The following is a 24,604-nucleotide window of genomic DNA, read 5'->3' on the forward strand; positions in this document are numbered from 1 at the left end:
CGTTGGCGTGTTCTCGCGTCTAAAGCTCTAATAGTTGTCATGTTTACTAGTTATTTTTAAAATTTGTTTACAGTATGGATGACTAGTATCCCAAATAACATTTGGTCTTAGGTTCTTAGACATGTTATTGTTAAAAAAAATTACATGAATGAGAAAATACAATTTTGACTAAAACATATATTTTTTCTCTCTAATTTTAATCATTGTTTTTTTTATGAATATATATTTTAATTATCATATAATTAAATAAATATAATGCCGAGGCCTTGGAATAAAATTCAATCATTATGAGATTCATCCTTTTTTGATATTGAATTGAAACTAACAATTCTAATGCCACCTAACTCAAAAAAAAAAAAAAAATCGCATCAGTTCATTATTATAAATTTTCAAGTTTTATTATTACTGAACCAAAATTATATTGAACAAGTAATGAAATTCCAGTCCTAATTAGCGAGCCTAGACTCAAAGGTGCCCTCCCGAAAGCATGGAGATGGAATTAGATTTGTGTCCCGACAACTCTTCATGTAAAATAGCTCATCGAATAGTATAATTGAATTAAGAAAAAAACAGTTAAGAATTTTTATTTAATTCATTTCGGCATATATTTTAAACTAAATAATTGAATTCAATTATGTAGTTTAATATTTTATTTCAAATATAAAAATTGTAATATGTTATTAGCTGAATTTAAAATTAAATTTAATTTTGCATGTTATTTAGTTACAAAAGAGATATATACATTAAAATATATAAAACCATCAGCATGAGCTTTGTTAATTAAAATATATATTATAACACGTGGAATTTCTTCAAGGAACGAGAGTTCCCTTTTAAGTCGAGCCATGGGCTTTGTTAGGGGAAAGAGGATATAGACCCAAAACCATCGGAGGCCCATAAGAAACTGGACTTAGTTAGAGTCGAGGCGAGTTTCCGCGTCAAAAATCAGTGAGCCAGCAGAACACACCACTCGTCCTTCAATTTCATTCTCTGCCGCCGATGCCGCTGCTGCTCGTTTGTTTTCGTTTTTAAAAAAACCAAACAAAAACCAATCCATCCATCTATCTGCCTTTATATCATATTAGATAAGAAAACAAGGGAATTTCGAAAACAGATCGGTGAAGGGAAGGAAAAAAAACCAAACCCTAAAAGGGAAGAAAATGAAAAGTCAGCAATTCTGAATGGAAATCCGATTCTCTTTACCCAGATCATCCACTTACACCTCTTTCCGGTTCATCCGCTTCTCTCTCTTCTTCTCTGGAGGCTGATTGATTTTCTTTTTCTTTTTTGTTTCCTGTAAAATAAAAACTGCATTTACATATATATATATATATATAGAGAGAGAGAGAGAGAGCGCGCGCGCTCGTGGATGGAGGAGAGTCCTGGGACGGCGGCCGATGGTGGCATAGGTCCGATTGTGTGGGTGCGGAGAAGAAACGGGTCGTGGTGGCCTGGTCACATAATGGAGGCGGATGAGCTCGCAGAGTATAATCTAACATCGCCGCGAACAGGGACTCCGGTCAAACTCCTTGGAAGGGATGATGCTAGCGTGTAAGTCTTTCTTGTTAATTTTGTTTGGGATTGTTGTAATGACAAGAGAAATGATTTGCTCACAAGTAAATAAATAAAATAAAATCTATAAATGAGCTGCTAAATTGTGTATTACTCCGTTTAGATTGGATTGTAGGCAGGTAGGAAATACCATCAGGTAATCTTTTCTATACACAAATATGAACAAACTCATTCTGTGCAAGCTAATCCTAACATCCCTTTTGCTCCTTTTTGCAAAATCTTAAATCATATTGGATTACTTGGGAATAGTTTGATGGAATCATTCTTCCATAACCTCCCTAGTAGAGTTTCATTCTACGGTTATTGCTTCATTTTAACAGTGGCTTCTAGTTTGATCAAGTCCCCAAATGCCGGAGGCTTTTTCCGACCACCTTCCTTATGCATTGTTAATCAATATAAGGTTTGCCCAAGTCCATTTCTAACCTCTTGGAATTGTCACATGCTGAACAAAATGAAAAGTTATTGTGGGATATACAAATCTTCTAAATGCTTTTTAATGTCCGTCTTGAAATAAAACAAACATGTTGGGTAAACTGTCAAGATCGACTCCCATAAAATAACGCTCTGTGCATAGTCCATAGAGTCTGCAATCATCTATGATTTTGTTTCTTGAAAACCTAACAAGCATCGCATTTCTTTATGCATGACGCTTGTTTGGTCTTTGTTTTGTTAATTTTCTGTGTTTTCTCTTTCTTTTCCATGCAATAATAGCTTATTGAGGTTTAAATATTCTCAAACTTGACGTGATGAAAAACACGAACAATTGGTTCTTTAAGTTATTGATATTCGACCAAATGTTTTGCTACTCTGTTTCTCCTTTTCCCTACTGGAAGTGTTAACCAAGAGTTCCTTGCCCTTATTTCAAGTTGTTTTATTTCCCCATCTTTCAATATATCTGTCACCTTCATTCTGATTTTATGTTATTCTGCTTCTTCACAGGGACTGGTACAATTTAGAAAAGTCAAAGCGTGTGAAAGCATTTCGGTGTGCTGAATTTTCTGATTGCATCAAAAGGGCTGAATCTGCCTTGGGCATGCCAATCAAGAAAAGAGAGAAATATGCACGTCGAGAAGATGCAATTCTTCATGCCCTTGAGCTTGAAAAGCGACTCTTGATAAAGCAAGGAAAATTGGGTGTTGCCCAGGGCAGCCCAAGAAGTAAATCATCTGGGTCTGTGAAGTCCGAGCTGGGTGCATTTTCAGAAGGCTTAGGAAGTAATATTGGAAAACCTGAGGATGTTAAATGGAACCTACCTTCTAGAGAAGTTGATACAGAGATTCCAGGCAGTCCACTTCCATTGAAAGCTAAGGATGGAGATCAAACAGTTTTAGAAGATCACAGTGAGGAAATGCTGCGGACGAGAGGTTCGCAGGACTTCAGGCTGAGGACTTCTTTAAAGCGAAAACTTTCGCCTTCTGTTGATTTAGATGGTTCTTGGAGGAGACCTATAGCAGACCACAAATATGAGGATCCTCCTAACAGTGCCCCTCTTGTGGAAATAACTGCTCATGCAAACGGTAAAACACTATTTAGATAAATGAAGGTGGTCACAGAAGGGTTGACTGGGGAATATCTAGTCAAGGGATGTGATGTGGCCTGCTTACTTATTTTAGCATTGCAGACTATTGCTAAATTAGAAATTACTCATTTATTGCAATCTGACTGTTTTTGTTTCCATCTTTCAGGATTGGAGAAGATGGGAGATATTTTCCAGGCAAAGAGGAGGGGATGTTCTAACTTGCCTGCTGATTCTAGTGATTCTACAGATGATAAAGAACTTCCTCCAAGCCAGAATAAGATGTCTTCTTCTTGCTTTGAAGACAGGGTGCGTTCCCATGCTGGTTCATCAAATGAAGAGGAGTCGTCCTCTGGATCTATGGAAGATATTGAATCTGATTTTTCTGGATCTAATTCATCTGAATCCGTGTCTGATTCTTCTCAGACTGAACCAGATATGGACAAAGAAATGGTTGTTTTTTCAGGTCAAGTATTTATTACTCCGTTCTCATAAATATTGCAATCCTTTTTGGACTTACAAATTGATTGTTTTTGTTTTAAAGGTCAGTTGTTGAAGTCATGGCTCATAATGTCTCTTCTACTTCAGAAGGCACTGTCTTTTATTTTTATCTCACTGGAGTGTATTTATTTACTTGGCTTTCTAGATGTTGCTGTGCCTATAGAAGCTGAACAGGATGTTCTGGGACAGCCTGATGCACCAGCACAACATGCTAGTACATGCAGTGACGAGTCTGATGGATCAATGTCTTCTGATGACATGGATAACCTTTATCATGATGACCTCTTTCTTGCGAACGAAGCAGTGTCCAAATGGCAATTGAAGGGGAAAAGGAACATTCGATATCTTACACAGAAGCCTGTCAACATGGAATATGGAAAAGGTTCTAATGGAGCTTCTCATGGAACCTTTTACAGGATGAAAGGAAGTATCTCTAGCCAAAGGGCATATGGTTCTCATGATGCCAATTTGGGCAGAAAATATATTGGGTCCAAACCGAATTGTCCTGGCAACAGAGGTTATTCTTATTCATCAAGGTTGGCGTCCAGAGATCAAAATAATACTGGTCGTAATATGATAGAATGGGAAGGCATGGGTTTGGAGGATCAACATACTTTTAGGAGACACTGGGAAGACAGAGGGGAGCACTCTAATCCAATATTTGCTGGCCATCACCATTTTGGGGGAAGGGCAAGATCTATGTTAATAGATGTGGATTTAAAGGTCAAATCAAGCTACCAAAAAGATCGTGTTCCTATTGTTTCCCTTATCAGCAAGTTTGATGGGAAGGCAATAATAGGACATCCGATCTTAATTGAAGCTGTGGAAGATGGTTCATCTGAAACTTATTTCCCTCTGAATGATTATTATAGCAATGAAGCAGTTGACCATGATGAAAGCACTTCACTTCCACCAGCATGGCGGACTGCAAGAAGGACCAATTCTAGGGTACCTCGCCCCCATTTATCATCAGTGTTGGGAGTTGATGCTGGTGCTGAGGATATTCCATTTATGGATCAAGAAAGAACAGTTCCGTTTAGGAAATCAAGTGCAGGCAGTTTCAGTTACAAGGCAAACCTGGTGAGGAAGAGTCTTCCCCACATTTCCCGGTCTTCAGCAGACAAGAAGCTCCCGAGAAAACTGCCAAAGAAAGTAAGCTTACCATCTAATCAAAAAACGAGAACCCTGTCATCAATTGGTATCAAGCAGAATTCTGTTTCTAAGCCAATGCACGATACGAGCAATGGTCAAATGGATGGGCTTATCAAACCTGAGACATCTGCGCCAACTACGGTTGCTTGCATACCTGTCAAATTAGTTTTCAGTAGGTTACTTGAGAAGATCAATAGACCTCCATCAAAAACAGCTATCAAAGTGGTGGTCTTGAACATGGATAGGGATAGGCAACCTTCATAGATAACATGTGTATTGTTATCAATCGCTACTTTGCTCTGTACGTTGTCAGAAATGGCAATGTGAGGATCTTGTCTCTTCAATTAGATGGTGTGGTGTAAAAGAAGAGCTTTTATATACTGATCAGTCGTGGCAACGTTGTGGTTCTGGTATCATTAGTGGCAGCTTTTCCTGGGCACTGGTGTCCTGGAATGGAGGCTTTAGGCACAAAAGAAGAAGATTAGAAATTATCACAGATGATAGAAGCTAGCTTGGAATTCAGATAGATGTGTACATATTTTCTTCTATATAACGCTATACTTTCAATTTATCTTTTTGAAAGGCATAGAGAAACTTGCTACGGATCAGATCACTCTGCTTTTGAATCTATGGTTTCATTTTGAAGGTCATTAGATGAGCTGAGAGGCATGGCTCGTGCTTTGGCTATTTTCCTCGAAAAGATGAGAGCCAATTCGCTTAAATTGGAAGGAAATAAAATTACAGCTAAACAGTGCTAAGATCCTCCTAGCAAAACCAAGTGATTTAAATGGATTTCTTACACATCTCTGTTACAAATGAATCTTTCTCCTTCAACTACTAATCATCTAACTAGCTACAAATGAATCCTTCTCCTTCAACTACTAATCATCTAACTAGCTACAAATGAATCCTTCTCCCTTTTGTTATTCCATTGCCTGCCATCTGCTTCAGTTTATGTCTGGCCATTTCCAATTGTTTCTGCAACACCTAATCCATGTTAGCCCTCCTCCTCCGAATCACCTCTTCTACTATCGCCACTGCTGTTGTAGTTTCCTGTGTGGTCAATTGCCAGCCAGGTGGAGGATATCCATTCAAGGTATATCCATGAAAACCTTGTCTTATAATAGTCACCGGCAAACTATAAAATTTGTAAAAATAATCCATGAATACTTTGATCCATCTCCTAAACTATAAATGGTTGTGATAGAGTTATAAAGTATCCTTACTTGGTGAATCCCTCAGCTATAACCATGATTGTATCCTTCTCCCCTAACTTATTATAAAATCCATAGTGATATTTCTTCATATTTCTTATGGTATTAGTTGAGATTATAGCAATCTTTCTTTTAAATTTCTCTTTGTGCCAATTACTGTAATGTTCTTAAATCTCAGAATTTCTTTTGCAAAAGTATAATCTGGCCAATTATTTGCATTAATTAGGGGTGTTCCAAACCCGATTCGGTCCGGACAAAAAATTCTAACCAAACCAGGTTTTCTAATTTTTTAAAAATTTTACCCATCCCAAACCAGAAATTAGTTCAAACCAAACTAGTTTGATTCGCCTGCGTTATTTTTTTTTTTTGCTTCAAAAACCATAAAGCTAGAATATATGCGGGTTCAAAAATCATGGTTGAGGACAGTTGGAAGTGCTGTTGGCGGCTGCTTTGTGGTTGAGGACAGTCTTGATGAACTGTCGGTGGGAGATATATAAGAAAGAGCAGGGGTTGATTGGTTTTTTACCATGAGAAAGGAAGGGGGGGAGAGGGCCAATACATCATTTCATATGATTTACTCCTGTTAGTTACTATAATTCTTAGAAAAGGTTTAGAACATCTCACCATGCTAATTATCATTAAACTCTATATTTATTTTTAAAAACAACATTTACAAATATAAAGAATTGTATCTTTTTTTTTTTTTACTTTTACTATCAAAATTTGATTTGAAGACTTGAAATAATGATATAAAAAAAAGTTGCAATTAAAAACTATTTTATAAATGAGAGAAATTAGACGAGCAAAAATAAATATCATGAAAGGTTTTGTATATGAAAACTAGAAAAAAGAAAGAAGAAGAATATTAATCGATAATTTTAAAGTGTAGGAAGAGGGTAATATAGCTGGCACAATAAAATATAAACTCTTGAAATAAAGTGAGTCTATTGATTTAAGCACATAAATATTGCTCGTCCTTTGCAAAGAAAGTGCAAAGAACTGTGCTTCCCAACTATCTGCTTGTTCAGTAGCATGAATCATCAACCAAGTTATCTTCGAAATTTGCTTTCGCTAGAGTTTCATTCATCGAAGGAGCACCAACATTAGCTAGCTCTTAACTTACTTTGAACATCGAAGACAGTCTCGTACATTCTACTACTTCTCGACAAACCTTTCTAGCATGCAAGCCACAATCTTTTAAAAGCTATTGTCCAAAAGCAAAGCTTATCGTCAGGGCCCTTTAACGGGAAGAACTGACTAAGACTCTGACAATTGAAAATGAGGTGCTACTCCTCCCTTCCCTTCTATAATAAACTTGTCAACAACTCACTTGTTCAAAGGTATACAACTCAATGCCTTCATCTTGGCTGATCATGGAATCAACATCTCCATTTTAGTAAATCCCCTCGAGACTATATTGAATTATCAAACTGTCATCACTGTAGTCTTCATTATATTCATTTTCATCACCACCATTCCTCGTTAAATACTCTTTATTATTTCTGTCTTAACCACCCTGTTCAGATCGGTGTTAAACACCACAACGGCAGGTAACAGAACAAATTAAAAACTGATTAATTTTGCATCCTTCCAAACACAATTCATTAAAGGGGGAACGTACATACCTATTGTAAAACCTCCAGAGCCGCGGGGGCAAAGCCTCTTGTCTTGCATCATTTTAGGGACGACAAAAATATACAAATTCCTTTCAAACCTCAAACAGCAAGATGGCCCCAGTAGAAGATAGAAGAAAGGGATAATGAATATTAATATCAGACCTTGATTAATGCAAACAAACTATTAACGCAAGGAAAAAAAAATGACAATTACTAAAATCGAGCAAGTTTTCCATAGTATTCGTCGTCCTGGTGGTTACAACTGCCCAACAATGCTCCATCACCTGGAAGGGAGCTCTGACAGGTGACCACTTGGAGAAGGATTCGATGTATTAGACGGATGGGTCCCGTTATCTTGAGAGGATGGGCCACCCCACTTCATCTCCACATCAGATGGCTCAACCACATGTACTGCACCATCACTCATACCAAGTGCAATCTGATTGGGCTCAGATGGATGAGCAGCTATAACCAAAGGATAGGCAGTGCTGCTGCAACAAATGGTTTTTGTCAAAATAATTAGTCCCTCTGGTTTAAAAAGCCCAACATCACATCCCTATTTTTGTTATTTCCATTTACAACTTAGTCCCTCCATTAAGCAGCTGTTAATAAGGAGCTAGGCTGTCACCAATTAGGTCACTAATTGAAAGAAACCTAGAGGCAATTTGGTCATTTTCTAAGAAACTAGCGTTGTTTCGAAAAAATTAACAATCACATGGGCAAGGGACTGGAACAAGAAGGATTAAATTATTATTTCCGCAAATTAGATTCATCAATTAGAATATGGGTCCTAAACGCATGTGCTCCCCCACCCTCTTAATGAAAAAGAAAAAGAAAAATAGTAATGAAAAAATAGAAGAAATGAAATGCCCAAGCTCCCATTAACAAAAAATCCAGCTTACCCTGCAGGGTGTGAAGGTATATAAGCAGAAGGTGCTATTCGGCATCTGATTCTTAAGCTGTCCGCATCAAAAACTCCAACAGCACCATCACAAAAACCCGTATAAACCAAGAAACCATCACTTGAATATATTGCACTTGAAATGGGAGCCGCAAGGGTGTCTTTAGGAGACCACTACAAGATCATACATTAGTGAAAAAATAATTGAGACATCAATAATAAACTGCAAGACTAACCATGTTACATGTATTTGATCATCACCTTTTAAGGGTACTGATTACGGAATAACAGAATAGATTCATTACTGCAAACTATCAACTTCCAATCTTTTAAGAAACCTGTAAATGACTCAATGTTTGTCTCGTTCATGACTATAGCGAACATAATAAAGAACGTCTATCCCCAAAGTTGGCAATTTTGACATGAATGTCCAATTCTTGCGCAGACATAAACTAAAAGTCAGGACTTGCAGTCAAAATCAGATTGACACTTGTAAAAAGTTAATTAAACAACGCACAAAATCCAGGTTCTCTAAATCTGACCATAAAAGATATTGACAAGTAATCCCTCCTTCACATCTAATCTACCATGTCCAGTATTCCTTTTTGTTCGTTGCTGAAATGCAATTGCTCACACAATACATGCTCACAAGAGAATAAAATGCAATAGCTTCATTAACAAGAAATAGCATACAATGAGTTGACTTGAAAATGACCAACTAAAGGACTTTAAATAGACCCTTGTATCCTTACAAGTCTGACACACATTCGTAGTGCTAACAGAAATCAAAAGAAAATGCTGATCATGCTCTAACTAACTAGTGGGATAGCTGGCACACAATTGAATTAACTTCCATAAAGTATCAAGTATCAAGAATATGGTTGTGTGATGAATTTACAAAAGTACAGCAATTTGTTCAATATCTGGGACCAGGGTTAAAACATGAAGTTCATTTTTTTGTTTTTCAGAGGGTTGAGGGGAGAAGGGTGGTAGGGCTTTTTTTTTTTTTACTTAGTTTAATATGTATTTGAAATTGTCCCCTAACCTTGAGACTACAGTTGATGGTAGAAGTTGATACGAATAATAAAATAAACAAACCACCTGATTTTATAAATAGGGTACTGACAGAATTTCCTTAGATAGCTATTTATGGACTATCAAAGGCAACTAGGTTTCTAAAGTGGTGGTGCTTATTCCTGTCTTGCCTTCTTTTCTCATTTGACCAATGATCCAACTTCAGATTGGGTTTTGTTCATTAAAAAAAAATACTTTGGTGATAAAAGATATATGATGGAAAACTTACTGAGCGCGAACATTCAAGTTTGCTGTCATAGATGGCAATTTGGCTTTCATGGACAACCAACAGATGTGCTTGGTCATTATGAAATTGGACTCTAGTTTCGCCTACCAAAGGGGATTGACGACTAGGTGGTGCTTGAATGAACCTCATTTTCTTTTTCTCCCATCCATCAATGCTCCAGACACACAACTGCAACTCAACCCATCAAAGGCAGTATTGATACATAATACATCACATGGAAAAGCTTCAATAAGAACTTCTATTGACAAGAAAAGTGCAAAATGGCTTAAAATCAATATGAGATGACTTTATGAATCCATATTCCAGTTTAGAGTGAGCATCTGCCATATACATCCAATACTTCTATGGAACCAGTGCCAGTAAATTATAATTTATCTAACAGTTGCATTGGTTTGTGAAATAGCGAACAATGAATAATGTGATCGCCATGAAAACTTTCCATAAAAGTTTTTGCAAGGTCCATTTCAGGACCATTCTGAATTATCAGAAAGAACATCAATAATGTTGTGACGATGGAAAAGTAGGGAAAAATAAAGGACCAAGTAAGTTAGGGCAGTGGGGGGTATAATCCAATGAGGACCTCCTAAAAACATCACAAAGAAAGTGAATTGCAAAGCTGCAAAAGGACAAAGTAGCACATTGCCGGTGCATTAAGTGATCCGACTTGACATTCTTCAAGTGTCAGGCCATGAAGGCATCATACAACACACCATGTTTTTGTGTAAATGGCAGCGTAAGGACCTTAAAAAAACTCTCTTAACATCTGATATTCTAGATATAAGGCCCTGTATTTGTAAAGTTCAGTGAAAAAGGATTTTTTTTAAGAGATGCAACATTGATTTGAGAGAAAAAGAAAACTCAATAACGAAACTTCAAAGAGGAAACTTATAACTTAAAGCAAGTTGGAAAGTTCAAGGAAGAAAAACCAAAAGCTTTACAGAGTTTATGGACAAGGAAAGAGCAACAGGCTTGAGATCTTTCAAGGTTATTTATCAGACATGTTAACATACTTAGCAGAATGGGAGAGTGAGTTCCATAGGACAAACTATCCAATTTTTCCTGCTTCAAGCATAAGCTTTCACAGACTCTCCTCAGGATAACATCAAATAACCCAACCCATAAAGATAGCAACGTTATTCAAATGATCCTATTAATCACTGACCTGTGCATCAGCCCCAGAAGACACCAGCACATTTAAACTCTGTGAAAAAGCAAGTCCTGTTATTCGATTCTGGTGGCCCTTGAGTTTAGTTTTGACCTGCAGTCAATTTCAAAAGTCAACTTCGCACCCATAACTAGATGCCTTAAGGAAAACCTTAAGATCGATAAGGGGTAGATACTGCAATAACTTCAACAGTACATATCACATGTTCTTAATTTCCAGAATTCAAGAACAGAACAGAATTCCTCATTATCGTGTTATGGAGCTTTGTTTGATTTACTATCAATGTGAGGTGACAGGAATCAAATCAAAAAAATATAAATAATCCAAAAGGCAGAATCTACAATCATTTGGTAGTAGTATGTGATAGTTTTATTTTTAAGGAATCTTTTCATAAGCATAGATAATTGTGTCCAATTTTTTCTCAGAACTTCCAAATCACAAGGAAGCTAGTTAGGCTGAAAGAATGAGCAAGCATTAGCAAAATCAAAAGACCAGCGCACCCACACACACATGGATGCACGCACATAGAGATCACCTCATCAACTCTGACATTATATATTTGCACAGTAGAATCCTCCATGCCAATTGCAATAATGTTATTATCTTGAGGATGGAATGCTAAAAAAGTGGCTGCAGGAGGTGGGGACATAAATGTTGTCATGACCTAAGAAGAAAGCTCAAGAGTTTTATTAAGTCATGCCAAACCAAAGTGCCAAATTAAAAATTAAAAATAGAAACAAATATAATAAACTTTAAATCAGAAATCAATTAAGTGCTGTAACAATAGACCTTGAATGTCATCATGTTGAACAAAGAGACCTTCCCACCAGAGGCAGACATGACATAAGAATCATTTTTGGATAGTGCAATGCATGCAGCAGATTCTTCAGCTGGTTTGCTCTCATTTATATCATTAGTCATGGGAGTTCCACTAGGAGGCTGCCACAACTGTGGTGCATTTGATGCAGTAGCCTACAAGATTTCACGCCGAAAATGAAACACAAAAAACAGTCAAAAGAGGCAGAGATTTCACCATTTAAAGACATGAGCCAGACCTTTCCTGTCAGATTTCTTTCACTGCGCTGCCATTTCCACAGCTTGTGGACAGCATTAGAGGCAAGGGCCAATAGAGCCAGCCCTGAGTTAGTATAAATCAGCCGCACAACCTGGAATTACTGACCTGTTATCCTCGATTATTACAGCAAGAGACAGCTATATAAAGCATAACATCATGTATACCCATGTAATAGGAAAAAAACTTCATTGATAGGAAGAAACAGAAATGTGCAATAGAAGTATGAGATATCCTAATCAAAAAGCAGTAAAAAAAGAATGAAACTGAACAATATTCCTTTCAAGTCTGCACATCTGTGAACGAGACACCTCTGAAACATCTGAGGCGGAGCACTAAAGTGAAGCTAGGAAAATCAGCCTATCCCATATCAAATGAAAATACAATCATTCATCATGGAAAATTATAGAGTTTCAATTGTTCCAGACGCACTAAATTACAGAAAATTTGGCACATTGCCATAAAAATTTGCTACCACTTCTTAAAACCCAAAAACATATCAAAGAAATTCCTCCAAACTAAAAGGACAGACCAAGTTTCTCCGAACACAGAAAAGGTTACACCACAATCCAAGTTACTAGGCAATGCAAAAATAAGTGATTGGGAGTTTCACCACTACTGGCACCCATAGAAAACACTTCAGGAGACAATGCTTTGGGAGGGTCTTCTTATCTGAAACATGTTGTCAGTATTAATTTTTTTTAATGATTGACAACCAAAACAAGCTTTTAATGCTATGGGAACCTTATCTTTGCAGAAAAAGTTTGCTAGGGAGAATTGAGGGAACTTGGAGAGTAGTAGCCATGTGCGCTCACATGAATGTCCAAATTAGTTACAAATATAAGGAAAGCTTATTACAATGCATCACAAAACATGCACAATTAGGCATGAGTGTTGCGTATATTGTGTCCCCATCTCCCACTCCCACTCCCTCTGACTACTAACTATCAGCTGACTATATTGGTTTGACCCAAAAATACCACCACCATTTGCAACACAAGTGCTCTGCTTCTCCTCTAGTAGTAAGTAAGAGGGTAACAGGTTCAGCTTGCTAGAGGAGGATTTTGACAACGGGAAGGGGTCAACGCATATTGTATAGATCACCATTACCATTTACCAAAAACAAAGCAAGCAATAGATGGAATCACAAGGTTAAGAAATTTATTCAATATTGCTCTTATTTATTGGAAAGAAAATCTCTCCAAACATGGCAAGAATGCTTAACAAGAAGTAACCAATTGTTTGGAACACAAATACCAACTCCCAGTCTTCTATTTTGACCCTTCCAAAGTTGTTAATCCAATTTCTCTATTGCATTCAGCTAATCAGCTTTAAATAATCATGCACAACAATATATTGCTTGTGCATGAACTCAGGCAAATGTGCATGCCTATACCAAAAAAAGAAACATTGGCAACCAAATTTCAACTGCATTATTTTTCATGTCTACAGTTCTAGTAGCTGCAGCTTTATCAGTTGTCTTTTTGGTTTTATATTAGAGCACCTGTCCTATTGTTAGAGCAACAAATTGAGAATTGAGAAAAGAATTTTTCATGTCTACAGTTCTAGTAGCTGCAGCTTTTCTTCTCTCCTACGTCCTTTCTTCTCCTCCAAATTTCTGCCTGCATCGAATTTAGTTTCCCTCAAGAATAAGTCAATTGTTTACAATGACATCAGGAGGTATTAACATATAATACACTCACATTGTTCCTGTACTTCAACTGCATTATTTATTTATTCTTTCATTTTAGAATATAAAAAGGATTTGCATTTAAAGAGTTAACACTCTCTTCAAGAAAGTACAGTTCTCAGCACCAACTTTGGAAAACATAAAAAATTTGGTTTAGGAGGAAGAATGCCTTCCCACCACCAAATAGAGAAGTTCATTTTTCGTGCGTAATGTAGAGCCAAAAATCATATTGCTGGAAAAAGATTTGGGATTCTGTTGTGAGAAATGATCCACTTCTATTAATAGTTTCAAGAAAACAGAAAAACTGTAGAAAGGAGTTTACTTTTCAAAAGTAAAACTATTTTCTTCAAAATGCAAGTTTTCTCTATTTTTTTCCCTCCCCCATTTGCTAGTAAACCAGAAAACTACTTAAGTTGTTTTCCAAATTCCACGCTTTAGAAAACAACAGTTGAGTTCTGTTTCTTAATCTCCCTGTCCTTTACTTAAAAGGCTCTGGTTCCATATTTTGGAAAACTAATGGTATTAAACATGTTGTATTAGTTTAATATGGATAAATATTTCTAAAATAGAGATGAAAAATAAACAGCTATTTTTGAAACATACCTACAGTTCTTCATTGATCAATTGTAAAAATATTGCATGTTCTACAGGGTACTAGCTATTATTCTTTCAATTTTTTTTAGACTGAAAATTATATGCTACCCTAGCCACCCCTACCCACTTCATATAGAAGCAAATTTCACGAGCTCCCTGATTTTGCAGCAATCCTCTCCTTCGCAGATGAATTACCGGTGATGTTTCTCTCAAATAGGAAATATTTATGCAGTGGAGTTGCACCACAGCCAATGTACTCAAGCTAAACAGGAAGCAGCAATACCATGCAAAATAGCAGTCCAAAAACCATATAATTCTGAAAGCAATATGGGAATAACAGCTTCAATGATAAAGCAAACACGATGCCGACCACACACACTAAACCATACAAATAAGAGGCAGAAGTCCAGAATGATAAGCCAAAAGAATCTAAGAACCCATGTAATTAAAAATATCTGCTACAACTGGCAAAGTTGCACATGGAAGAAAAACAAAATGCCATGATACATGCATGCATACATAGGTATACATAAATGTGTGTGATTGTGTGTGAACATCTTTTCCCAATTTAAAACTAGTTTGCAGTAAGAAATAAGTTATCAATCATATTGTTTAACTACCTACCTTGCCAGCTACTATGGAGTCAGGCAACCGCAAAGCTTTTAGCTGAGATGAATCTACAATATCACTCTTCCAGCTTTTCAATTTGTCTGTATCATCTGAAATCCTTGGTTTAACATCAACAAGCCTACTGTTGTCCATGGTACCCTGTCATGTTAAACAAAATAAAATTAGAGACCAGGTAGCACTAACAGCATGGAACTGAAAATTGCTTAACTTACAAGATTGCCAATAGAAACTGCAGGCTGGATTCTATCTGAGCGTTCCAGTGATGATGCGAGGCCAGAAGAAACATTTGCCACAGAGCCTAGTGCGTTAACAATCAGTGGCTACAATAAAAGGTATAAGAAACCTCATTAGCACCGCAAACATGCCACCTGGCAAAGTAAGTATCCAATGCAATGATATAGGAGTATAGAACAAAAACAATACACGGGCATGCTGTGGTTTTCAACTCCAAAAGCCATTTCTCAAAATAATAATAATAAGCCACCATCCTCTGTCAAAACAGAAAATTAGGACTTAGCAAGGGATGCTATCATTTGAAAACTCTATGATCACCAGAAGGCATCATATTTATAAGGTTTTCCTTTGTTAAGCGTCATAACACTGAAATTTAAGCATGAAATTCTCCTTCCCTTCAACCAGTAAACACATTATTGAACTAATATCATGGTTTTCTTGATCCCCAGGCTCTGATTTAACAAGTTATCAGGAACATAACATTTCCTGCTGCAATCTTATTTTATTTTAAAGCACTTTTAGAAAAGTGTCCTTTCCTTTAAGCTACCATTCTTCCAACACAAGATCAAAGCACAAATGATCCATCACCTTTGAAGAACTATACCATTATCAAACAGTCATTTGTATCTAAGTTATTAGGTTCGCTAATCCAATTTTACTTTAGCATCTAGCACTTGAGCTTTGAATCTTTTCTCTGGAAACAAATTGCAAGAATTGAACGAAACGGTGTAAAAAGAAAATGTGTCGGATGCATCGAGATATTGAACACTTAATATTGATAAATGTGGAACACTTAGAATTAATTGATAACAACATTTCATCAAAATCAAATGGAGCCTGCCCTATTTAAAAGAAAATTCATGATACTCTGGTATAAGGGAATCTAAGGTCCACTGGTAAAAGCACCAAACAGATCTATACAAGTTCATGCACATGACAACCTCACTAATTTCACCCTGCTGACCAAACTTCTGCTCACTAAAGAAATATTAATGCCTTGGCCTTTACAAAGGGTAGTTTTTTTAACCTGATGTCTTTAAGCAGGTTCTCCTTGCATGTGAACAAGTCAAGGATTCTCTTAGTAACTTCTCTTTTTATGATAACAATCTTATTTCTTACCTCAACACAGCATATTGTACAGACCTTACACAGGGTAAAAATAAATAGATCAAACCAAAACGTATAACTACCTTAGAGTTGATTGGTTCTGACGGGCTTCGACTTTTATCAATAGCCCTGCTCTCCAACATCCTTATCAAGCGCAATCCATCACTACTGGCTAGAATTTTAATACCATTGTCACTAGTTGTGACTGCCAACAATGAACCTTCCTTGTTAAATCTCAGTCTAGGACTAGCCTGCAAAGAAAACTAACAATGAACTGCAAAACCTTACATTTATACCCCTAAAACAATTAGAAAAGGAATGCAGACTAATACTAACAGGCAACCCCCCATCTGCATCAACAGCTGTCAACATGTTTGTATTATCCATATCCCAAAACTTAATTTGAAACTCATCACCAGCAGCTAAGAAGTGGCTCCTTGTTGTGTCAAACTGAACAACATCTAAAGAACGCTTCCTGAAACCCAAATATGTTCGTTTGATAGATCCTTCACTCTCATTCCACTCAACTAGGTGAGATTCACCTTCTTTACTTGTTCCACAAGAGAAGAGCCTGCAAAAATGGAACAGCAATACATCACCCATACCATTTTGAATGCTTATATTCATGTATTCACACCTTGTAAGGGATAATACAAGTGGGCATTGAAGGAAAAGATAGTGCCCAAAGCAGGGTTTATGTCAAGCCCAGGACAGTAATCTCTCCCAAAAATAGTCTACTGAAAAACTACTTGAGCTAAAACAAAGGAGGTTAGAGGAAACCTAAACATCACGGACACATGGAATACAAAAAAAAAAAATGACTACAGAATCCATAACATAGAATAAAATGTCTAAGGCAAGATAGTTTTGAAACATTGTGCAATGCAATTTTTATTTCTGACAAGACATGATGTAATTTAGGTTAGATTTGGAACTAAAAAAAAATGGTATATGTACTACAATAGACAAAATGTATAGGCAAGAAAAATAGGAGTGAAAAATCAACTTCTCTAACTTTGAAATATTATTAATCCAAGTTGCTAGGATTTCATACGAGTAACAGATACAAGAGCATGTCAGGGGTTACAGTTGGTTTTTTTTCTAGAATGTCCTGGATCTTTCCATTGGTTTGAAGCGCCCAATAATGTCATTTTTTTAATCTGAGTGTCATTATCTGGCATGAGTATTTTAGACTCTTCAAGTGTTTGTCAAGTCAAATGGGTGTAATACAAGATAGAATTCCAGTTATTAAAGCTATATGCCTGTTTTTATATTTACAGGGATACCAATGGTAGCCAATGTGATATGTTTGGAAGTGTTTTCAAATTCATCATGTAAAAATGAAAAAAAAAGAAGCTGTTTTCATCCAAAAGTAACAAAATGAGGTATTTAAAATAAAACTCGCCATTATAAACTTTTAAACTCATGAAATATTTAAAATATATATATATCATAATAGACCATTTACAAAACAAACAAATGAAAATAAATCAATGAAATAGGTAGAAGAAAGAAAATTGCCTCAAGAATGTATCACGAATCCGAGGCATATCCTAAATGTACCCTCATGCATTTGGAACATATCCATACACACCTAATATGTATCGAGTACAACTACTTTTCATTATTTCATTAGGTATACAAGGCAATGATATTTTATCAGGCAAATATAGTTATTACATATGAGCTCAATATAGATATGGACAATATATCTAAAGCATTTGTGCCTCATTGGAGGAGACTGACTTGATGGTCTCGATAGATCAATAGTTTAGTCTACACAGGATGTTTTAAGTGTGGGTATTGACAGTGCTAGAGTAAATGTAACCCTAGGGAGGTAGGAGCTCCCTTTCCATCTTTGGGAACAAGTTATACATTGAAAGACTCTTAAGGCTATGCAACATCTTTTCCAATTTAAAATTGGCTTGGAGCAATGTATATTAACCATATATAGCTCATAGAATCCCACCCCTAAATCAATGTGTGCTCTCCATGGAGTTTCTTTTCTCTCCTCAGATACAAATCTTTGGAGAAAGGAGATTTCTAGAGTTATATAATTTTCAGCCACTGCTCTTATTAATCAAGAGTATCTAAACTGGCCAATTTAGCTAAGTAACAATAAACATGTTTCATGCACTACTAAATGCCATAGGATATTCATAACTTTGTGTGTGTGCGCGCGCGCGCGCGCGCGCGCGAGAGAGCAGGAACTCTATTGAAACATTTGATTATAGACTAAACTACCTATTTTATATTACATTGATTAATTCAACCTTTCAACTGAAACAAGGCCAAGATTAATGATAAAATTACTCTACTTTCCATAAACATTAGTTTCAAAACAAAGGAGAAAAATTGTTCCTGCTGTTTAAGGTGATGTTTGGCACTGCGGTCCAGCCGTATTTTTGAAAAAAAAAAAACTTAGCTTCAAATTAATTTTTTTTTTGTGTTTCTAGATCGTTTTGATATGTTGATGTCAAAAATGAATTTTAAAAAATAAAATAAAATAGAACTTTATTTTGATGCATTTCCAAACAAAAAACACTTTGAAAAATAACATCTACCACACTCTCAAACATGCACAAGGAAAAGGGCGGTTACTTCCCCTTTTACCACGTTTTGTTCTCTTTGTGACCTTCATTTAAGTCTTTTCTTTCCCATAATATGAAGAATTCTTTGGTCTCTAATAGATAATTCCATATTGTTTATTCCATATTCAATAAAGAAGGTTTAAAAAAATATGTAAGAATAACATAAATAATAATGATGATAACAACAACAACAACAACATGTCATGGAATTTTCTTCATATTTCTTCACATTTTTAGTATATAAATTAGATAATTAATTTATGATTCAAAATCTGAGCAAAACTGCAAATTTTGCCAAAACAGCAAAATATCTGATCTCTAAACTATTTCTGTATAAAAAAGGACAGAAATATTAATCAAGAAAACAATTCATATTGTTTAAAAATCCTTTGAATAAAAAAAATAGCATTATCATGTTTCTAATGGTGGTACATATATTTATCTACCAACATTAGGAATATTACATATATATATATATATATATATATATATATATATATAAGCTAGTGTGAAAATTAATCTTTTTATTTTCTTATAAATCAATGAAAGCTTATTTTAACTTGAATAATGCATGTGTTAAAATTACTAGTATCCTTGTGAGTGGACATAAATTAAGCACACTGGTAATACAGAAAACAAAGGGCAAAAGCAAAAAGTAAACCATCTTTATGACATGTTTTACCTAGTCCCATCTGCACTATATGCCATCATGGTGCACCAAAGTCCAGGAGCATCATAGTCCACTCTAGATCCCAAAGAATCATATAGCCAAGCTTTAATCTTCCCATCAATTGCTGTTGAAAAAATAAACTGCAAATATATACCAAGTGAGATGGATTAAAAGGTGACCAAAATGATAAAAACCTCCAAACATGTTTTAAATTTGTACTGATAATTTGACATCACTCTGCTAACAACATACAGCATGGATGACACTAAATTGTTAGTGAGAACCCAATACCCAGCTTCAAAAAGGAGTTTTACCTGGATATTTTCTTTGTAATGGGGACACAACGAATACACAGGCGCTTCATGGCCTTCAAATATATATTGTCTGCCTCCTGCTCCAGCATCCCAAACCTGTCATGCAGGAGGCTACCATAAAGAAACCATTCTTCCTAGTGAAAGGAAACTAATTAGCCTCTGATAATTGATACCTTAATCATCTTGTCATCACCGCATGTGACAATGCATAGTTGTTTGTTGGGATGAGCAAATGCAATATCATTCACACCACCGACATGGGCATCAATCTAAAAGATAAAATCAGGCAGTCACATGATATAATATCCAGCATGATATAGCATCCAGGATTACTGAACTTACCTCTAAATGCTGCCTCGGTTCTCCAGTTGGATTGTAAGTATATATTTGCACTATATGTTTCGAAAATGCAACACCTATACAAAGAAACAATCACTTAAACAATGCAAACAATGACATACAAAGATGACAATAAAATAAATCATACTCAGGAAGTAGTCAAATTTAAATACAAACCAAGCATTAGTCCATCTGGCCCCCACACACATCGATTTACAGATATTGCAGCATCATTCAACAATGCTGTCTGTTAGCATGAACAAACCATTAGAAAGAAGGATCAGTCCGAAAGAAAAGGAAAACGAAGAACAATCAGTTAAAACTCCAATTCCCAATTATAATTAATTCTCCTGCCAAGCAACAAGGTCACCAAAGAGCAATACCAAAAGGCGCACATTGTCACTAAACTTTTAAAGATTAGAGGATTTATGGGTGTTGACATCAACCAAAAGACAGATAAATTAAAAATTAGATCTATTAATATCTCCAATGAAGTTGAAACTCAAACTACCTGCAGTGGCATTGAAGAAGCAGAGAGATCCCAAACTTTGAAAGGTTTATGTGCCAACCTTTCCCGGGAGCCAACTTCCCAAAGGCTAATGTCACCAACATTTGTCCCAACTAAAAAATATAATTCAAAAGGTCTGTCAACACACCAATCCTATCAAATGAAACTTAAACCTTTCTTCTTCTTTTTTGTAAACTTGTAACATATGCTCAAATATTAACCTAGCAGGATGGTTTGATGCTGTGGATGAAAGTCCATGCTCATGACATTGGATCCTTGGTTAAGGGTCCGTACAACAGTTTTGGGAAGGTCATCTTGGGAATAGATATTGGGAGTATGTGCTATACCAGAAAAGGAAACCTGCAATACGAAACCAGATAATTATTATAGTAACAAAATGAAGGCCACTTGTACTTTAACATCAACCAAGCATGAAAATTGAACTTGAGGAAGAAAAGAAAAAAAAAAGAAATTTCATCTGTCTACACCTCTTCAGATTGGCCAGGGCGCATCCGCTTCATCAAGTGTTCTGAATCAGCTGACTGATAATTCATTCCTGTCATTCCTGTGGGAGTCCTTGGGTGTTTCAAGAAGGCAGCTGTGCAAATCCATGAATGATTATATAGTTTTACCAAGCTAGAAAAAGGTAAGAGCACCACAAACTACATGAGTATTAATAGCTTCACCTGCACTAGAAGGCTGCACAAGAGTAGGGGGGCCCGCTGCCACAGCAGGGTGTGGTAAAGAAGGATTATTGGCCGACATCCAACCAGCAATAGCACCCGGAGTTGGGGAAACAACAGGTTGAAAAGGCTGCATGGTGCAAGTAATTGCAAGGATTATATGAAAGCCCACAAGTGTCACTTAGGGAAGAGCAGATGCAAGAAAGAACTTACGCCATGGGCTCCAATAGGGGGGAATGCCCCAGCCTTAGGAATCGGTCCCACAAGGGGGGTGTTCGAGGGAGGAGGTGGATGAGCCCCATTAGCAGTTGTAGGAGTGCAAGAATGATCAATAAATAGAGTTTTGATGTCAGGGTTTGAACGAGGATTCTTACAAAGTTGATGCTGCCAATTAAGACTGAAAGTTCCAAAAGAAAAATAAGCCTTTGAAAAACAACTTCATGACGAAGAGCTCTAAGAGCAAAAGTAAGAATCTTATACATGCCACTCAGAAACTGTAAAGGCATACCAATATGCAAGTTATCTACATAATACAAATCAGATAACAAAATTTGCCTTTTCCATGTAAGCTTATAAAAGAATATGCAAGGATAACCTCTGGTTTATTAACGTTCTAAGTCGCGAACTTTTGAAGGGTGGGAAAGTAAGCTTGTCTCGAAACAGCGGGTTTGCTTCAATCAGCTTTTTAAGTTCGACAAGCATGATATTTCGAGCTGATTTTGTGTCCCCGTATTTCGAAAGCTGCTCATTTTGCCTGATAGTCCAGAAAACAAATGTTGATGGTAGAACATCACAACTAACATGAAAAAGATGCAAGAGCAGCTACCTGAAATTATCAAGTGTAAGCAACTGAGTTATTTCCTTGAAAAGTTCTTCATTGAAGGATGCAAAAACCTTCAGGTCCTTAACAAGAATCTCAACAGCCTTTGCCCGATCCTGTCTGATGGCAGGAAATATTAAAATAGTCAAAACAGGCATGACAAAATATAAGCAAACTTCAGAGTTCATAACCCCAAAACAAACCAAATCACTAAATTATAACCCCATTGACAGATGTCAGCATTCTCCTTTTATTTTCTATCAAGTGGCTGGTAAGTATTTCTGATTAAAATGAAGCGCACAAACAAGAGAATTAAGGGGGCAAATATTCAAAACTCACCTATCAAGAGCCTCCAAATATTTCTGCTTTCTTATTTCGAAGAATATCTTCATAGAGTAACGGTTATCTTCAACCTTCGTGAATCCACATAAATATCGCTCAATCTCATCCCATTCACCAGCCTGAACTTGATCCTCAAAATGTTTCATATTGAAGAAAAAACCAGACTCTTGCTCTAACCTTAAAATCAGCATTTGATGACAACACACAAAACAAAAACAGAACATTAGCATTCTATTCAAGTTCATGTTCATTATCACCATTCCTAGCTGAGAAGTCAGGAAACAGAATGATGGTACATAGTGGTAAGCAGTGTAAAAATATTTATGTGGCTTCATGAAGTCAAAATTAATGCAATTTTCTAATAAAATTTAGAACCAGGAAAACCAAACCCTGCCTTCATCTAAGCCAAAGACAAAAATATGATGAAGATTTATTTGTTTTTACGATATCCATTTAACAAGCATGGACTTTTGATTTTTATAGTCTACCCATGTTTTCTCAGCATCCAAACATAGCATTGAGATGAAACGAAACACCCAAAACAAGAAAAGACTTACTTATGAACAGTTTCCTTGAACTTCTCCTCGTCCAAGAACTGCAAGATCAGAAACACCAGTTCCCTGCTTAAGGAAGACATAGTCCCCGATACCCCTAAACGCTCCAGTGCAGCGATTGAATATTATACTCAAAGGCACCCAAATTTCCCAATATAGCCAATGCAAGTCTCACTATAAAGCCCTAAATACTCATCAGTCTGATGAACTATAAAATACCTAGAAGTGACTTAACAAAAACCCTAAACCCTTGCAAAAAAAACCCTAATTCTCAGCTTCTTGTACACAGATCCAGCAAAGTAAGTCAAGCTTGAGATGCGAAACACTAGAGCAAGTTTAAGAAGACTGATTTCGCAATAAATTGTCACAAAATGCAAACTTTATGATTTCCATTTGTGCATCCAGAGAGTCAAGAAGAAAAATAACAGGCTTTACTGTTCACCGTAGCAGAAAATAAGCATTTCTTTCTAAGGTTAGAGGGTTTTCTTATTTATTTCTTTCTCTTGCGCTCTGGCACTGGCACCAGCAACAACCTTCTCTCACTCTCTCTTGCGCTCTGGCACTAGCATTCTCTCTGCTCGCTCGCTTGGGCTATTACAAATGACAGCTACATTACACTAAATTCCTTTTTACAATTAGATAAGAAAGAAATCCAAAAGAGGAGAAAAAAATTTGCGACTCCCTGCATACAGCACTGTCGATTAGAAAGTGTTTTTTTTTTTTGTGATGTTCTTTTTTTTTTAAGTATTTTTTAAAAAATAATTTTTTATTTTAAATTAATATTTATTTTATTTTTTAAAATTATTTTAATATATTGATATTAAAAATAATTTTTTTAAAAAAAATATTACTTTAATGTATTTAAAAAAAAATTATTACTAAATTTTCAAGGACCTTTTAATTCTCTAAACATTTTTTACTTTAATTTTTCTTTTAATTTTATTTCACTGAAATTTAGTTTTTAGAGCTCATGAGATGTAAAAAAAAAATCCTCACCTTTAAGTTAATATTTAATTTGGCAATATGGATTTTAATTTTATTATTTAAAACAAATTAAATTTAATACTAAAATAAAAAAACATCATTTTTTTTCTTTTTTAACCATCCATGATGAGCAGATTTTGAAATTTTAATCCTCAAAGTTTCTTCCTTCTTTCATTTTTTTATTCCTTTATTGAAGATTTGATATTTTAGTCATGTATTTCATTTATTTTACATTTAAATCCCTATACTTAAGAGTGTTGTTGAAAAATAGAGGAAAAAGAATCAGCCGGCCAGTTTCTAAGAATAAAAAGGTCGAAGAGTGTCATTTAGATAATTTTAAATTTTCATATCACCAAATAAATAGAGATTAAAAAAAAAACTTAATTTTAAGAATCAAGAAGAAAAATAGCAGGCCTTAGTGTTCACCGTAGCATAAAATAAGCATTTCTTCTCAAGTTTTTGAGGGTTTTCTTCTCTATTTCGTTCTCTTGTGCTCCGGCTCTGGCACCAATAA

The 24,604-nt window shown here is 35.9% G+C and overlaps 2 protein-coding genes across 3 annotated transcripts; one reads left to right on the forward strand and one right to left on the reverse strand.

The window, feature by feature from the left end:
* The first annotated feature begins 921 nt into the window (after positions 1–921).
* On the forward strand, positions 922–5,391 carry LOC7493903 (uncharacterized protein At1g51745). Its single transcript, XM_002319213.4, has 4 exons — positions 922–1,551; positions 2,512–3,089; positions 3,258–3,554; positions 3,735–5,391. Exons 1-4 carry the CDS (start codon positions 1,370–1,372, stop codon positions 5,003–5,005), a joined length of 2,328 nt encoding a protein of 775 aa, XP_002319249.2. The 5' UTR covers positions 922–1,369; the 3' UTR covers positions 5,006–5,391.
* A 1,414-nt stretch (positions 5,392–6,805) lies between these two features.
* Positions 6,806–23,739, reverse strand: LOC18104205 (protein TOPLESS-RELATED PROTEIN 2). Of its 2 annotated transcripts, none has more exons than XM_006375955.3 (26): positions 23,110–23,739; positions 22,550–22,729; positions 22,217–22,330; positions 21,986–22,144; positions 21,604–21,787; positions 21,394–21,520; positions 21,196–21,305; positions 20,929–21,067; positions 20,711–20,820; positions 20,377–20,446; positions 20,203–20,276; positions 20,034–20,129; positions 19,861–19,956; positions 19,559–19,686; positions 16,622–16,856; positions 16,369–16,536; positions 15,157–15,264; positions 14,939–15,082; positions 12,014–12,124; positions 11,748–11,930; positions 11,494–11,622; positions 10,956–11,051; positions 9,776–9,961; positions 8,474–8,646; positions 7,581–8,059; positions 6,806–7,471 (listed from the first exon to the last, which is right to left on the reverse strand). In XM_006375955.3, the coding sequence occupies exons 1-25, from the start codon at positions 23,187–23,189 to the stop codon at positions 7,852–7,854; spliced, it is 3,408 nt and encodes a 1,135-aa protein (XP_006376017.1). In that variant the 5' UTR covers positions 23,190–23,739; the 3' UTR covers positions 6,806–7,471; positions 7,581–7,851. The 2 variants fall into 2 exon arrangements, with proteins under 2 accessions (XP_006376017.1, XP_006376018.1); XM_006375956.3 differs by having other exon boundaries at positions 7,581–8,062; positions 23,110–23,738.
* Positions 23,740–24,604: the final 865 nt, after the last annotated feature.

This window comes from Populus trichocarpa, chromosome 13, assembly GCF_000002775.5.
Source record: "Populus trichocarpa isolate Nisqually-1 chromosome 13, P.trichocarpa_v4.1, whole genome shotgun sequence".
NCBI lineage: Eukaryota > Viridiplantae > Streptophyta > Magnoliopsida > Malpighiales > Salicaceae > Populus > Populus trichocarpa.